Source organism: Camponotus vicinus, unplaced genomic scaffold (assembly GCF_025532165.1).
Source record: "Camponotus vicinus isolate PSW18456_S1 unplaced genomic scaffold, iyCamVici1.0 SCAF_13, whole genome shotgun sequence".
NCBI lineage: Eukaryota > Metazoa > Arthropoda > Insecta > Hymenoptera > Formicidae > Camponotus > Camponotus vicinus.
Genome location: NW_028141949.1, coordinates 15,379,979 through 15,396,497, shown reverse-complemented (window position 1 = coordinate 15,396,497; position 16,519 = coordinate 15,379,979). Strand labels below are relative to the sequence as shown.

The 16,519-nt window shown below is 38.6% G+C and overlaps 2 protein-coding genes and 1 long non-coding RNA gene across 11 annotated transcripts in view; 1 reads left to right on the top strand and 2 right to left on the bottom strand.

Annotated features, from left to right (window-relative positions):
• Nucleotides 1-8,342, bottom strand: part of LOC145964329 (uncharacterized) — a 38,487-nt gene extending 30,145 nt beyond the window's left edge. For 2 of the 7 annotated variants that reach the window (XM_083086959.1, XM_083086960.1), the window contains exons 1-12: nt 8,107-8,341; nt 6,883-7,021; nt 3,427-3,727; nt 2,576-2,756; nt 2,243-2,493; nt 2,004-2,148; nt 1,709-1,921; nt 1,435-1,617; nt 1,153-1,350; nt 903-1,039; nt 503-839; nt 64-336 (exon numbers count right to left, since the gene is read on the bottom strand). In XM_083086959.1, coding sequence (XP_082943085.1) covers nt 64-336; nt 503-839; nt 903-1,039; nt 1,153-1,350; nt 1,435-1,617; nt 1,709-1,921; nt 2,004-2,148; nt 2,243-2,493; nt 2,576-2,756; nt 3,427-3,727; nt 6,883-7,021; nt 8,107-8,119 — 2,371 coding nt within the window. In that variant the 5' untranslated portion in view covers nt 8,120-8,341. Of the gene's footprint in view, nt 1-63; nt 337-502; nt 840-902; nt 1,040-1,152; nt 1,351-1,434; nt 1,618-1,708; nt 1,922-2,003; nt 2,149-2,242; nt 2,494-2,575; nt 2,757-3,426; nt 3,728-4,855; nt 5,796-6,882; nt 7,022-8,106 lie in introns of those variants that run through there. The other 5 variants (XM_083086964.1, XM_083086963.1, XR_014436418.1 and 2 more) reach the window with 4 other exon arrangements.
• Nucleotides 70-14,892, top strand: LOC145964336 (uncharacterized). Of its 3 annotated transcripts, none has more exons than XR_014436424.1 (7): nt 70-248; nt 2,012-2,731; nt 5,518-5,903; nt 6,480-6,656; nt 6,885-7,023; nt 12,667-13,745; nt 13,880-14,892. It is a non-coding gene; the product is annotated as an uncharacterized LOC145964336 (long non-coding RNA). The 3 variants fall into 3 exon arrangements; XR_014436423.1 differs by having other exon boundaries at nt 5,518-6,149; XR_014436422.1 differs by having other exon boundaries at nt 5,518-6,396.
• On the bottom strand, nt 8,779-15,035 carry LOC145964333 (uncharacterized). The gene is made up of 9 exons (XM_083086971.1): nt 14,609-15,035; nt 13,306-13,688; nt 13,024-13,246; nt 12,658-12,945; nt 12,416-12,543; nt 12,176-12,348; nt 11,705-12,092; nt 11,214-11,616; nt 8,779-11,132 (listed from the first exon to the last, which is right to left on the bottom strand). The coding sequence occupies exons 1-9, from the start codon at nt 14,688-14,690 to the stop codon at nt 9,037-9,039; spliced, it is 4,164 nt and encodes a 1,387-aa protein (XP_082943097.1). The 5' UTR covers nt 14,691-15,035; the 3' UTR covers nt 8,779-9,036.
• Nucleotides 15,036-16,519: the final 1,484 nt, after the last annotated feature.

The following is a 16,519-nucleotide window of genomic DNA, read 5'->3' as shown; positions in this document are numbered from 1 at the left end:
TATTATAATATATAATAATATTATATTATAATGAATCAGTGTAAAAATTAAATAAACTCTTACCTGTTACATGTTCGGACAACTGATCAGCATACATTTCGACAATCTGCAGTGCCTCTTCCTCGGTGAGATCGGGTGTTTCGTACAAACTGACTGACACTTCTTTGCCGTCAAAACTAAAGGACACTTCACCGCGCTCATCATAAGTGATAGAATGATCCGTCTGTGGTGTATCGTACAACTGAGAGGTTCGTTCTTCATGTATCGTTGATAACGATAGATTCCTCGCCAGTTCGTGACCGTTTGGTGACTGAATTTCCTTCGTTTCTTTCTTATCTGCGAGATTAAATTTTATTTCTGCTTAAAATAATACAGGTCACAATGCATAAAAATTACACAAAAAATGGCAAAAAATATTTTTTTTTATTTTTCTTAGAAATTGCATGAAGAACTGTACACTTAAAAATTACTATGTGCAATGAATACACGTCTAAAAGTCTACCTTCAAATCCTAAAAGAGATGCGGAACTACTGACTGTTCCCATGCAATTGGTAGCTTCACAGGTGTAAGTTCCTAAGCAGCAGGTGCCATCTTGCCCAGAGATAATTCGATGTATGTCGCCGGGTTTTAGTTCGACATTGTCTTTGTACCATTTTAAAACTGGCTGCGGGACGCCGATAACTTTGCATTCTAAATTTACCGCGCCTTCTTCCGACAGAATCGCGCGCAAGCTCTCGAGAAATTTCGGCTTTTTATAATGTTTGGGAATGATTAGCTTCAAAAAACAGGAAGTGACGCTATGACCGAAATCGTTTGCTGCTACGCACTTCCATTCGGCCTAGAAGAAAAATCATTCGTAAGCGTTTCTCGGCGATGGTTATGTATTTCCGCAAATACTCACTTGATCGATAAATTCGAGTTTTTGCACTTCGAGATGGCACGTGCCAAGATTCTCCTTTGCCCCGTGATATTTATCGGATTCGTCCACTAACGCATCGTCTCTGTACCAAGAAAGACTTGGTTCTGGTGCAACACTGACTAAAAAAAAATGGCTCTATTAATACGAAAACTCTAAAACTGCGCGTAATAAAAAAGTAATCGTGCGTTTATCTGACTTGTTTATTAAAAAAAAACTAGGGAAATATAAGTACCTTGTACTGTAAAACGAAAATCTTCATTTATCCTTGCCTCGCAACTTCTGAGACCTTTTATAAACTTTGGCGGTTGATTGGTGCTCAAAAGCTGAAAACGTTCTTCTTCATTTAATTGATTCTGGATGTCTTCGATAGTTAATTCAGCTGTACTTTTGGCCTCACCCATGCAATTTTTCGCGATGCAACAATACGAACCTGAATATTATCGATAAAATATATAAGTGCATAATAAAATAATGAAAAAGGGAAATATATAGCAAATATTCAGCGGCTGCTTACCTAATGAATTAGTCCCGGTTAATTGATAGACGTCTCCTGGCTTAAGTTCCTGACCGTCTTTGAACCATCTTAGCAACGGCGTCGGGAAACCTACGACTTTGCATTCGAACGAGACAAGACCTTCTTCCGTCAAGACTGCTTTCAGATTCTCCATGAAACGCGGTTTTCTATAGTTTCTTGGTACTTGTGAAAAATTAAACAGACGTCGATATAAATGATATAAGTGACGACGAGATTGTGTTTATTTTAACTAGCTATTTCTTTAAATACGTACTAGACATTGCTACGTAGCAGCTCGTAAATTGCTTCATATTTTCCTCGCTGGTAGCGACGCACTTCCATTCACCCTCGTCCATAGCCTCGACTTGTTTCACTTCGATTGAATATCCTCCGATGCCATCTTCTATTATGTGATATCTTTCGTCGGGTTCGACGCGACCTCCTTTATTGTACCAGACGATTGCCTTCGGCCAGGGTGGTACTTGAGCTACGTTAATGAATATACTTTAGATACAAATATAAAATAAATATTAATAAAAGAATTGAAACATTTATTAATTATAATCTACCTCGACAGGTTAGCACAAGAGTGTCTCCGATCCGGCAACATTCATCTTGGAGCATCTGTTTAAAAACAGGAAGAGGTCCAGACGGTGCCAAGGTATCCGCGGGCTTCAGCGAACCTTCTCGGCTTCCTCTTCCGACTACATGAACCTGAAATGGAACAATACATGTTCATGTTAAGAGCTATAAAAAAATCACCGTCACAATCAAATTATTTTAATGAATTAATAATGAGCGCATTTACCTTTGAAGAAGAATAGGTTGTTCCCATACAATTATTTGCTTCGCAGGTATAAACGCCGAGAGAGGTCGGGTCATCGGCATTAGCGGTCAAAGCGAAAACGTCGCCAGCTTTAATTTCCTTGCTGTCTTTGAACCACCTCAGCACCGGCGTGGGCACACCGACTACCTTACATTCCAGTGACACGGTACCCGTTTCAGTGAGAAGCGCCCGAAGTTCTTCGACAAATTCTGGTCTTTTGTAAGCCTTGGGAACTAAAGTTTGAAACGCAATCCGCAATTAATCAAGGCTATTAATCAAGGTATTAAGTGAGATATCTATTGAATGCAAGATTACCGATAACAGTGAGAGTGGACGTGCATGAAGATCTTCCGCTACGGTTCTCCGCCATGCAAGTCCAGCATCCTTGATCCTCGACCGTGACGGGAGCAACGTCGACGCAATGAAAATTTCCCTCGTGAACGAGGGAAAATCTGGGTCCCTCATGAATCGGTGAGTCATCTTTGTACCAAGATATCTGAAATTAATAAGTTTAATTTAATTATCATGGGAACATCGTTTCATCAAGTCTTTCGATATTAATTTTATTTTAATACGCGTACGTTAACGCGATTTGCTGTAATAAAACGCTATAATGCTGTTAAGCTGCTTCGCGAATGGCGGAAGAGACATGCGAAGGAATGAATATTGGGATATATAGTCTGGCACATAGTATGCGGGCATGCGTAATAATAGTATTAATACGACGCACAAGAAAACGCGTAACCAGTTTCCTTTACTCTTCACCGTCTTTCGCCGTAAGTTCAGGTCATGGACCTCCCGGGGCCCATCTTAGTTCACCTTTCCCGTTTCGTCTGGTACTGGGATAGAAGAAGGAAGGGAAATGCCTAACAATAAGTTAACCGCTGGGACCATCAGTTCCATCTTCCGGGTTGATCGCGGTAGTTGGCACAATATATTATCTGTCTATCTTAGGTCAGGACGTCTCTTACGTCATGTTACAGATATGGCCATGTTGCCAAATGGTAAATGATTTTCTTGCCTCGTTAATGTACATACACACAAACTCTTTATCTAATTAAATTTTTACAAAGAAAAATTTATTCGCAGTGCAATATGTGTGCGATTAATTTGTTCTTTTTTTAGTATTTCTCGCTGTGTATTTACCGTTACGTATAAAATCGTACCTTCGGAGTGGTTGAACTTCGAATCTCTACCAGAAATCTGGTTCGAGTGCCGACCTTAACCGCAAGATCGCTCAATCTTCTCAAGAAGATTGGGGGATCGCCCTCTTCGTAACTTGCTTCGCTGATGCTTAGGTGAATTTTCTTTACAGCCCCTTTATCGTTTTCCTGTCCGAGTCTTGTTGCTACGAGAGAATAGTAACCCGCATCGTTTTTACGCGATTGCTTCAAGGCCAATTGCACGACATTGCCTCGCATCGACAATCGATATCGATCCGATGAAATTGGCAATCCGTCTCGTATTCTGCAAATTTGGTAAATCAAACAATATTTAGTTTAAACGAAGGTGAGAAAAACGGAGAACCTGGCACAATTTTTGGTCAGTGGTACGTAGAGGGATACGCGATAATTTTATAATTCACAGACGTCAATAGATTGGTGTGGAAAAATAAATTTTGTTGCAAAATTATTTAAATATAATAAAATTACTATTCAACAGTTTTTTATTTATCAAACATATTACGCTGTCTTTCGAGACTTATGATCAAATGATCAGGTCAGATGAATCATTACTTTGACTAAATCTATCTATCATTTCTCTGTTAATATTTTCGATTCGGATGGTCTTGAAATTATTTAAAATCAAGTTTTACGATTTGCGTCCAATTTTATTTAACCTTTTAAGCAAAGTTATATTTAATGTGTATATTAAAAATAAGTATGTATGATAATTTCTTTTCTATTAATTTCACATGATATGAATTATAAATATCAAAATTTATCACAAGTGCAATAAATGAAACTTTAGAATGAATGAAAAGAAAAGGAAAATTGTAGTTTTACTATGTCATTGAGACAGTCTATTATTTTGCTATATTCTTCACATGCGTATGCTTACGTCTACGTAAAAATATGTTATATCAGCCCGGCATATTTTGGTCACACAGAGTGATCTAGAGTCTTGGCATTGCTCTACTGCCCTATTTTTGTCATCTTTTTCGTCAGGCTTGTTCAAAACTAAGAGAAAAAAAATCTAACAATCACAATCGATTGATTCTTTGATGTGTTTCTTCTCTTTACAAAATTACCGTTCGCTCAGAAAAACATAGAACATATCCTAGAAATATCGTATATGAATCAAGCACGCAACTTGATGCAACTCGGTGCATCTGACGTAAGACGGGCGAGAATCCATTGACGCCACGCGGCGTCGTTGCAACATAATAAATTTATTCTTTTATTTACTTTACGTTTCTTTCAAGCACATAATATTAAACACGCATTTAATCGCATTTATTCGCATTTAATAGATAATCGATATGTGTAAAATATTCAAGAACACGAGTGAGAGTATTATTTAACATTAACGTCATAAAGATATAATTGTTCGCAAACTAATATTAGATTAAAAGCTCTTTTCCTATCGTCCTACCGGTATTCCGATCCATCGGAGGAGGATCCAGTAATGGCGCAATTCTTTTTACCGTTAGTGCATTTGCAGCAATCACTTCCCATGATGAATCGATAGGGAGGCTTACACTTTCTTGTCAGAGCGTACCGTCGATGAGGTAATTGCCATAAATTGCCCACATTCTTTTACAAACAAACATTTCGGCTCGTTCTATCTTTAAACATTTTTTAATACCGTTTTATCTTTTCTCACATTAAAAAGTGTTTCGGAAATATCAACAATCACACGTGGAGAGACAGCACGTTTCTGCCATATGCTTCAGTTTTTGCGAGATATTCATCTTCGTCGCGCATAATCTTCGATCCTGACACACTGCAACGACCGCGTGAGCGATAAAATTAGCGAAGTACACATCGGTCGTTCGATAATTTTGACAGCGCGATGGCGCTCTGCAAACTCGTTTCATTAAGCTCGATGCATCGGTATATGTCTCATATTTATCGAGATTATATTAAAATCCGTCGGGGTTTACCTTTTAATCTTACATAATTAAATTATGATAATATAATGACAATCCAGCTTTTCCGATGAAGATGATGTCTAATCTTTGTTTTTTTTTTTTCATTCTTTCATAACGTCATTATCTTCACTTTGAAACTTACATGAACTTTTATATTTTTCAGATGATTTCTCATCACCAAAGACAGAAACGGTAAAGAAGCGATTCCTCGCTTATGCTTTTCATTGATGATTAAGCGCAATTATTTATTTTTTCGAAAGAAAAGCGCACAACGATGCATACCAGCATGATTGAGCTTGAAGGATTAGGATTTCGACAACTTTCAATCTCGATAGAGCACACAAGCACCTTTTCTATATCGATGGATAAGAGACGCGTACCGATGCACAAAAAAAGCGAATGGTTTAGCACCCTTTCTTAGGGGTTGATCGGTCGTCGCGACGCTCTTTCAGCATCAGACTGATAGCGCGACGCTAACGTCAGACTGTCCCCTCCAAATTTTCCACCTCCATCAACGATTTCGTGTATATAGTTTCAAGGAACCGCAACGTAAGCAACCAACTATCTCTCATATAGAAGCTAGCGAGAGCCAACCGTGGAATATAGTTGGACCGGGCAAAAGCATCGGCGTCTCTTTCGTCTTTTCGCGAAAATTTCGCGGTCGAAATTAACTTATATAGAGTTACGTCTTCGCGCGAGGAGAAACTCAGAATTCAAGATATTTGTAATTTATTCATATCATTGACGTGACGTAAAATAACAAATCATCTATCGCGACGATTAAAATATCCCGAAGTAAGAAGCTTGCCGATTGTCTACATTAAATATGATTTTTTATGTCATGTGCAAAGTGAAATATAGTTCAACAAATTCATTCCCACGAGAGAGTAGATTTATTAGTCTACCGATCATGGAATTTATCAAATCAAAATTAAAAATAAATTTTTAACAATTTTGAAATCTTCATCTTTATGGGACTTTATTTTTTAAATTAATGATAGTATATATTATAAATACTTATCTATGAGTTTAAAATACACAGGTAGATGAAATCACATTCGCGTAATAAATATCTATATGACTCAGACTGGAGCGTTTTTTAAATCAAACATTATTTATTTTCAGTCTTTTGGCGACTGAAATATATCACGTAAACTATTATATTATATACAATTATATATCGCTCGTTTTTACTGGCAAATAATTATTAGCAAAACTATGCATCGAGCGTACGTATTGTTCACATTCTCGACATTGCTGGAATGACGATCCATACAAGAATATTGAGGAAAATTATACGCGGTAAGTGTAATTCAGTTCTCCGAAATTAAGTGCGCGACAGCTTAAAATAACTCGCGTTTGATCCTTGGCACGTCCCAAGGTCCTATATAAAATTAAGGCCGGTATATGAGAATGAACGATAACACGAAAAAGATTATTGTTAAAATGTCGCAATACGAGAGCAACAGGTATATATGCAAAGCTGTTTACGCTTCATTCGATAGAATAACATTTGTGTTATACTTACAGGTCGAATTGTAAGTCATCGCAATTTTCGGGTGGAACCAATTTCACTTCGACGATGATGTCTTCGCCTACGCGTCCTTGAGCTGACACGATCTGATCTTCTTCGACCCATTCTGGCGGTCCTTTCTTCCTCGTAAGATCTGTAAGTATTTTGCTTGTTGCAAATTAATTATACTCTCCTATTTTTTATAATAAGAAAACTAATTATATTAGCTTCAATATCAGAGATTTTGTTTATATTTGAAAAAAATACATGCTTTATCAATACTCGATGACGGGAGGAAATTTACTGTTGAAAAGTTATTCCGCTATTTCGAGATTCACGTGCTTTGCAAAATGGCTACAAGAATGGCGATATAGTAGGTACATATGCAAAATAGTAGCATAAATATAGATGACTATATTTCAGTAAAGTGTAGTAAAGCGGAACCACTTAAGAAAATAAAACGTAGCCGATCTATAAATCTTTACGATCGTATTTACCTTCCGAAAGAAGCCGCTGTTACTTGTAAATTTTACGATGTTAAGTGTTCGGAATTTCGATCGGATGCACCCACGCATGTCCAGATTGCACCATTAACATAAATAAATATTTTCACGTTTGCTTAACAAAAATTTTTTGGCAAACAGCGCCACCGATATTTATATTGAATCAAAACACTATGATTCCGCGAAGAGATCAATTATGATCGTTAAATGTATTTTAAACCGCGCAACCGCGATTGTGCGTTTTATATTAGTCATAAAATACTGCGAGATATATGTAAGTTAAATATAAGACAAATTGATCCACCCCAACTATTAGAGATGAAACTTGGGGGAGAAAAGTAATAATTTCATTTTTAATAAGTATTGTATATATATATAAAATTCTGCATTTTATTTTTAATTAAAGTTTTTGTTAATGAATTCTTTTAAATCAAGTGGTTGATTATCATTTGTATTTTAATTTAGTATATACATTGATTGAAAAATATTTCAACAATGTTGTACATTCCTATGACAATACTTATTTATATACTACGTAATAGCAATTGTGACAAACTTCTTTTTTCACTGGCAAGCACGACAAAATATATAAAAATAAGGCGCACGTATAAAACATAAAAATTTCGCACTTTTGCCCCAAATCTCTTCATTGTGTATCGTCTTAGGTGAACCGGCGGTTCGTCAATGCCGGTTAATACCGGCTAATGCACTACGACAACTCAACTGTGCATCTTACCTGTTAAGGTCATCTCGTTAAACGTTACGTAGAACGGTCTTTCCGTGCATTGACATTACTCGCGAAGGGCCGACGTACGTACGCGTGTATTACTCGGGAAGATCTGCACCGTTCACCACCACCACCGGCCAGCTTGTTCCTGTCTTGACCCTATATTGATACAGCACACCCTACGCCACGAAACGTCTGACGGCAGGAGGCCCTGCTCCGTTCTAAAATCGTCCCGACGCCGCGCTCTCGGCTTCGTCGTTTTAACGAAAGAAGCACATGCGCCGTTCGGGATCTACATACCCTCGTTTTTCCATTCTTTGTCTCTCTTTCGCTAATGTAACTGCGCCGATGTTCCTATTTTCACTTTTCCTTTTGCTTTTAACGCGCGAAACTGAGATTTATCTCGCAGGTATCTGATCCGGGTACATATTTTCGAGTCGCGAAATTTAGCGAATTAAATAAGTGTGTAGAATATTTTCAGAATGCGAAAAAAAAATTATTATATTTGATACGGAAATTTTTCTAACATGAACATATATAATTCGCATATCATATCAAATGAACGCAGTAAATAATATTTTTCGAAAGGTAAATTTCTCAAAGTAATGTAGTTATTTATATAATAAGGTATAACGTAATATAAGAATGTGCAAAGTAACGGAATAAAAAATACACATAATATTGGAGTTTGGTGAAAATATGTATATAATTTATTAGAGATAAGGAATTTTAATATTTATTATAAATACAGCGGATAACAATAACGAGTATCGATAAAATTACATGTGAAGGATGTCATAAATAGTTTGCAATTCTCGATATATTATATCGTTTCAACGTAAGATATATTATTTCTTTGGTAATCTTTTAGCATAGTTTGATTGGAAAACATGATGTACATAAAATATATATGACCATTTGCACACACACGTCGGTCAATCAGGGTTTCTTGGTGGACCGCCACCAGCGACGTGGCATCCACCCGTGAATTTCCTCCTGTATTCTTCGATATAGAAGTAGAGCGATAAACGGAACCGCCAGGGTTTCCTTTTTGAAGAAATAAACGTACATTGCGGCCATCAGCAACGTTAGGTCGGTTATGTAGTCCACTGTCGATCTGACCGTGTTTTTAGCTTCCAGAGCTAACTGTTTGCCATCTGTCCGTTCAGGTGTGCTTTTCCTGGCAATTTCCTTGGCAACCTCGGGTTCTTTTTTCATCGCTCGATACTTGTTACTCTCGAGTGCCTTCTGCAGTTTCTCGGTTTTTGATTCCGATGCCGTCGCTCTAAATCTCTCTTTAGAGTTTGATCTCGAAGAGGAACGCGAGGAAGGGCGAGAAGGTATTTTAGATCTACGAGAGCCTTGTTCGTTTAAATCGTTTTTCGCTAATGATCGATTGTTTCTTTCCAGAGAAGGCGTGCGATTTCGAGTCTTCGAGGATGATCTCGATGAAGCGCCTGTTGTTCGTTCCCTTTTTCTCGTAGCCGGAGATTGGTCTCGGGAAGTCGGTCTACTTCCGCGCTTCGCAATCGTCGTGTCTTTTGCAGGAGTCGTGCTTCTGGAATTAGCACTTTCTTTTTTGACAACTGCTGGCGCTTGATTATTTTTTACTTGTTTGTCGACTTTATCCTTATCTTTAATTTTTAATTTCGTCTCATCCTGCTTTTGTTTATCTATTAGCTTCGGCGCAAGTTTTTCCTGCACTCGATGCTTTAGATCCGCTTGATCCTCGGAAATGGAAGATCTTCGAGAACTGGCTGCGCTACCGTGTCGCGAATGACTCGCGTACTCGCGAACTATCTCGGTGTATTGATTCACGACCGCCATTCTGGCCTCTATTTCCGCCTCTTCTTCAGGTGTTATGGATCGCAATTTCGATTGCATTCGTCGATTTTTCGCCGCTTCTGCTGCCGATAAGATGCTATCTGTATCGGATTCCGACATTGTAGATGTCTTTAGAGCCTCGGATATGCTCGAAAAATCTGTGATTTTCTCCCCAACATCAATTACTTTTCCTACATTTTCTTGTTCATATGGCTGCGGTGACATCTGTCTAATTGGTATTTCTGGAGAAACCGATCCGTCAAAATTATCTGGAGGAATTTCTTCCTTGGGTTTCTTTAAAATAGATTTTGGTACTATGTTGTTCGGCGAGACAGGAGTAAGTGCTCTGACAGGTGGAATCTCCAAGTTCATTCTATCGTACGAAATCTGTGGCAATTCTGGTTCGACATGTGGAATTGGCCTTCCTCTAGGATGATAAGTATCTTCTTCATCGATAACTTGTCTCGCTAGAATCCTTGATTTTAATGACTTCAAGTCTTCGCTATCCGCACTACTAATCTCTTCCGACGATTCTTCGGAAGTCTCGATGCTATTAATTTCCTCCTCCTCCGTTTCCTTGGCTCTGGCTACAGTAATGGAAGCTGCCATCCCCTCTTCGTCATCTGTTCGTATCGATTTTTCTTGTACCTCCTCCGACAATGGTACGTTCGCTTCGTGCCATCTACGCAGACGCTCTACAGATTCGTCCTCGTTGCTCCTCCTCCAGGAATCGGCCATCGTCGTTTCAGACGGGAGATTTGGATCCGACCTGGCTTCGACATCCGGCAGCAAAGCCGGCGAGAGATGTTTCATTTTCGGGGTTGCTTCGGTTTGCCCCTCGCTCGATCTTCGACGATTCTTTTTAGCTTGCCACGAGACGAACAAATTCTGAGTCGTGACGCCAGAATTGGATAGGCGTCTTAGAAGAGACGATTTCTGAGCAGATTCGACATTTAATAGCGCCAATTCGCCGGTTTGCCTCTCAAGCTGCGTCTTCTGTTTGGCAATCTCAGATGCCTCTTCGGCGGCAACCGCGCGATAGAAACGTTCCATGGCTCGTTCGTGGAGAAGTTCGGTGGAGCTGACCGCTCCTCGCATCACTTCGACTATTTGATGCTGCGGGCTAAATAATTCCGGAAGAGACAATGATATTGGCGGCGGTATGAGATCGCTCTCCTCTTCAGTCAACTCGATTATGTCCTGTTTGTTACCTAAAAAATGAATGCATTTGTTTAGTACAATTCTTGTATTTTTTAAAGATTTTTATTGTAGGATTTTTCACGCGCACTTACTTCTGCGAGTTTCATGCGATGTGTCATTCGTCATATTTTCCTCTTGCATCTCATCCTCCGGATATAGAACCAGCATAAACTCTGAGCTACCGTGCAAAACGTCTTCATCATCCTCTCGTGACATCTTTTGCAATTGTAGGCTATTCTGCGGTGAAAGTAACATGGGTTCATTTACGGCGATCTGTCTTTTCAGACTCGAATTTGAAAATGATAAAAGATGGGTAGTTGTGGGGCGATTCTCCTCTTTCTGATATTCTTGAAATCTTGGCATCGAAAGTGGAGAAAGACTTCTTCTTTCTTTTACCATAGATACCGAGCGTGGTTTGAAATCTTCTTCCGGAGAAGAGACTGTCACGGTTGGTCTCGGCGACATTGTTCTTTCTCTCTTTACAACAATATCTTGCTACAATGCAAAAAACAACGTGTATATCTTTCACTTTCTAATCTGTAATTAAATTAGTCTATCTTTTATATTTATTTTTTTGTCTTACCTTGTCTTTCATATCTGCCATAGTATTCGATCTGTCTGTATGATTTCCAGGAGAAACTTGTTGCTTTGTGGAAGCGTGATCTCTGGATCTGGCCGGAGGAACTGGTGGTTGCACCTTCTCCAAAGTGTCCGGTGCAAATGTCACTCTACTGTCTGCTCTGGACGGTCTATCCAGCGTAGAAATCGGCGTTGTGAGTTGTTGTATTGAAGCAGATCGCTCATCGTATGCGAAGCGATCGCTGCCTTCGTCATTTCGCGTTCTAGCTTCTTCCCTCGTTAAACTCCTAGTTCTTTGCGCCGGCATAGTAAAACTCACTTCGCGTTTGTCGCCGCGAGATCTACTGATTTCTCTATGACTTTGCGACTTCTCATTCAAAGGTGTAACAATTCTACAAATATGAGACTATGAATTTATTTTTGCGCAGATAAAAAATATATCAAAGTGGAGAAAGCCACGTCGACAGTAAAGTACCTTCGTTTAAGATCTGGAATGAAGACAACGTCGCTTTCTTCGCTAGGATCGCTGACTCCGTAAGGATTTTCAGCCTTCACCCGAAATTTATATTCAGAGCCTTCGATCAATTCTGTTAACGTTGCGCTGGTGCGTCTGCTTGTCGTTGCTTTAAGCCACACTTCCCAGCCAATCTGAAACAATCATTGCAATCAGTTTCTAAAAAAAATTACGCGAATGAAAATATTTTCGATCGCGTACTCTATAGTATTCGACGATGTAAGTGCCGATCTTGCATCCGCCATCATCCTCTGGTTCTTTCCACGATAATGTCACCGACCTACCAAGAGTCATTTCGACAGTCACTTTTCCGGGAGCAGCGGGCCGATCTGTTGGTAAAAATTAATGACGCAAAAAACTAATAAATTATAAAGAATATATTATATATTATAAAGAGTTTTATAAAACTAATATCTGAATATTAATGTAATGTAATTACACACCTGTTACAGTGACCAGAAAAGACGCAACATCTTCACCCAATTTGTTCGTGGCTTTGACGGTATATTCGCCTCGATCATTTCGTTTGGCATCTGGTATTTTCAAAGCTGATTCACCGTCCATCACCTCAAATATGTGTCTAGCATCCTTGGATATCAGCTCCCCGTTATGATACCAGGTGACAGTAGGCGATGGCTTACCTGCCAAGGATACCTTCAGTCTGATGGTCTCATCTTGCTCGAAAAGCAAACCGTCCTCGTACTGACGCGGTAGCCGTATCCGCGGTGATGCTAAATGCATAAATAACATTTAGAAATTTATCAAAATTACAAAGAAGCCATATTTTCTTAATTGTCAGTTTATCTTACCTTCGAGAATTAATTTAGCTCTGGTAGCAACGTGACCCGCTCGATTGGTGGCGGTACACTTGATTTCACCTTCGTCGTTATGCGCAGTTTGATGAATCAGAAGAACGCTTTTCCCGTTATCTGTAATAATCCTAGTGCGTCTACTGCTAAAAATCTCAAAACCGTCCTTCAGCCACGAGATTTTCGGCAACGGTGTACCGGAGAATTGTACAACAAACTCGGCCTATAGGCAAAATTATTATTGCATTTAAATTTTAACATACACGCAGCATAAACACATACCTGTTCGTTCTCGAGCACAGTCGTATCCTTGAGCTCCAGATCGAAATGAGGAGCGCAAGCTGCGGCGGCCCTTTGTAAGGTAACTGTCAGCGGCTCGGAGATTTCGCTCGGCCGCGAAAGTCCAACTGCATTCTGCGCTCTGACTCGAAATTGGTAGCGCCATCCTGGCTGGAGACCGCTCAGAGTCAGCTCCGGAAAGGCACACAGATCGGAGCTGCTTCGTACCCAGTGAGAAGAGCCCAGTCGTCGATGTTCGACCAAGTATCCGACGATCGCTGATCCACCGTTACTCGGCGACCTCTCCCATCGTATCGCCACAACATCCGGCTGCGTTTCGTCCGTACCCGATATTAAGATAGGTTTGCCCGGCGGGGCTGGAAGACCTAAGATAGTGTATGCCGAATGTTTACGGATATTCCAACGAAATGGAAATTAAAATGGTAAAGATCGCTCTATGTAAAATTATTTTATTAATATTTATTTAATTTTTTTACATATGCAATTTACACATTTATGAAATTTATATTTATTAATTTATTAATATTTCTTCTTTTCTTTTTTTATTTTTTTCAAGGCATATATAATACAATACTAATACAATGCTCATGTCAGCAAATTCTTGCTAGAGTGAGGCTCACGTATGTATATAGAGCAAATTTTCAACATCGGTACGTATGTAAGTGGCGCTCCCAAAATAAAATGCGTCGCGTTTGGCAGTACATTAAAGTATAGAACCGGCGCAATGTCTACCAATTGAGCATTCAACATCATTATTTTTTGCCTATTTTTGTATAACGTTCAATAATTACGCAATAATTGTCTCTTAAAAAAAGAGCATCGTATAATAACGAGAATTTTGGAATATGATTACTCCGAAAGAATGATAAAATCAATACGCGATCTCTCTCTAAACGTTTTTTCAAACTACATAGATCAATAGTTAATAGCAATCTAATTTTAGCCGTCATCTCGGTGTCGGAACCGTCTAATCAAATTTGATTTAACATTGATAGCAATCTCTTTACTTTTTAAGTCTATATGATTAACAAAGTGTGTATATTAATTACATTTATCATAAATAATATTCAATGAATTTAAAATCACGTGAACAATAATTCTGTTGTCCTAATAAAAAAAATGTTACGTTTGCTTTTTAAAATGTAATATTTATTGAATCATGGATTAATAAGGCATCGATGAATATTTTCCTTCTTGATGTAAATTTAAGCGAGACAAAATTTATCTCTCCAATTTTTTTTGAAGATTCTCGTAAAATTATTAGCGAAACGATAGATCGATCTACCTGGACCATCCCAACGCGTCTTTCTCGAATTGGTGCCGACGGAGATGTTCTTCGAATAATCTTTCGTCGTGGCGTTGCCCATTATCGTGCCTTCTCTTTCTCCTTCTCATCGAGCCTGGCTCGACGATCACTCCGTCCCTGGCCAGTTTTCCGATCGTTCCCGCACTCCGAGATGTCAAAAGTATCACATTGACAACATCTTATCTGAGAAAAATCGAATGACAAAATGATGCTGATCTCTGATGATGACCAACTCAGATAAAAGAAGGGAAGAGAAAGAGAGAGATGAAAAGAGGAAGAGAGACAGGTAGAGGAAGAGAAAATGAGAAAAAGAGAGAAGGTAGGAGGAAAGGAGAGAGATGGACCAAAAAAGAGAAAGACAGCCAATGTGCTTGATATAGCGCGAGGCTCGGTGCAGCACTGGCGAACTTCCCCGTGGTCGTCGACTGTAGCGACGCCAAATCTCTTCAGCTTTCCTCGACGTCTATCTTTGTCCCATTGATATGTTCTTTAACTGATCTCTTCTTCAACTATATTCTTTCTTCAATATATATTTCTGATAATTGCGAAAATATTGTTTGATAATGTTTTACATCGAAATATCTCCAATGAAGATGTATTGTATTTCGTATATTTTATTCATATTTCGTATTTCGTACATCGTAATTTGCATTTCAAGATCTGCATGGTTACTGTATATAATATGTGTACTCAAAATTTCATCTTATATGATCTCGCGTTCGCATCTTATATAATGGAACCACGTGGTAATACAGTATTATAATTAATACATAAAGTTGAAGACGATATCAATGTATTACCGTAAATTAAAAATCTTAAATGATATAAGCGTATTCTATTCAGTTCGGTGAATTATCTAATTTGAAAAATATATAACATATAAAATATACAACATATTTAAATAATTATTTAATATTTAATTAATATTTAATATTTAAATAATTGCATAATAAAAATAAAATCGCATCATTACAAATCTTTTATTATATTTTTATTCGATCGCTTCAAAAAACTTTCACGAAAAAGTGCATCGCAATCATATGTGACTACGATTTTTTCCTGGGGATACATGCTTTTTAAATATTAATTAGAAATTGATTAATTGGCTTATCTCTAAAACATATTTGTGTGCTTCTATATTGAATATAATTGATTTAAATGTATAATTAAATTATAATGTACGTAAATTATTTAGATATATATCTATAAAAAGTTACAGATGCCATAATTTGTTTAAATTTATACCGACGAAATGAATGATTTGAAACATCTATTGATGTTAAAATGCGTGATGTCATCCGCGTGAACCGCGTAACCGACATCTACGAAGATATCTTCTTATTTTCTCTCGACAATCTCCGTTATTTCTCATCTAAAATATTTCTGCACATTTCTAAAGAGAGATAAGGAGTAAAAAAATGCGGTACCTGAGAGACGGAGAGAGGAGAGGAAGGGAAGGGCCGTGTGCGTAAAGGAGGGGGAACACACGGTTAATCGGTGCCAAAGTACCGTTGTATCTGAATGGACCAGGGATGGCTTTCGGTTTTCCTGCAGCCTCCGTCGCGGCTGCAGCTTCGCGCTGCACCTACCGCGCATCACGCTCGTGCACATTCTGTATAAATGCACGTGCGTACACCTACATGCATTTGACAATTTTTCCTTTCGTCATTAACACGTGACACGTGCGACGGCGACTCGAGTCAATCCGAGGCGCGACAGTCCCCTCGTTGGTCACGTGGATACGCAGATGTAAAACACCTGGAGCCGAAACAGCTGCTGGCTAATATTCCTACATTTCCGCTATATATTCGAAGCATACTAGGCCGTGTGCTGCGCCTACGTAATGTTTCGTCGTGACACTTTGCAAGTGATTCGAATGCGATTCAGCGT

What these genes read in the sequence shown, in the direction of transcription:
- LOC145964333 (XM_083086971.1), bottom strand. Translation starts at nt 14,690, where the DNA reads ATGGGCAACGCCACGACGAAAGATTATTCGAAGAACATCTCCGTCGGC. An exon ending in TTTTCTGGTCACTGTAACAG is followed by an intron (nt 12,544 to 12,657) that starts GTGTGTAATTAC and finishes TTTTACCAACAG; the next exon opens with ATCGGCCCGCTGCTCCCGGA. An exon ending in ATCGCATGAAACTCGCAGAA is followed by an intron (nt 11,133 to 11,213) that starts GTAAGTGCGCGT and finishes TTCATTTTTTAG; the next exon opens with GTAACAAACAGGACATAATC.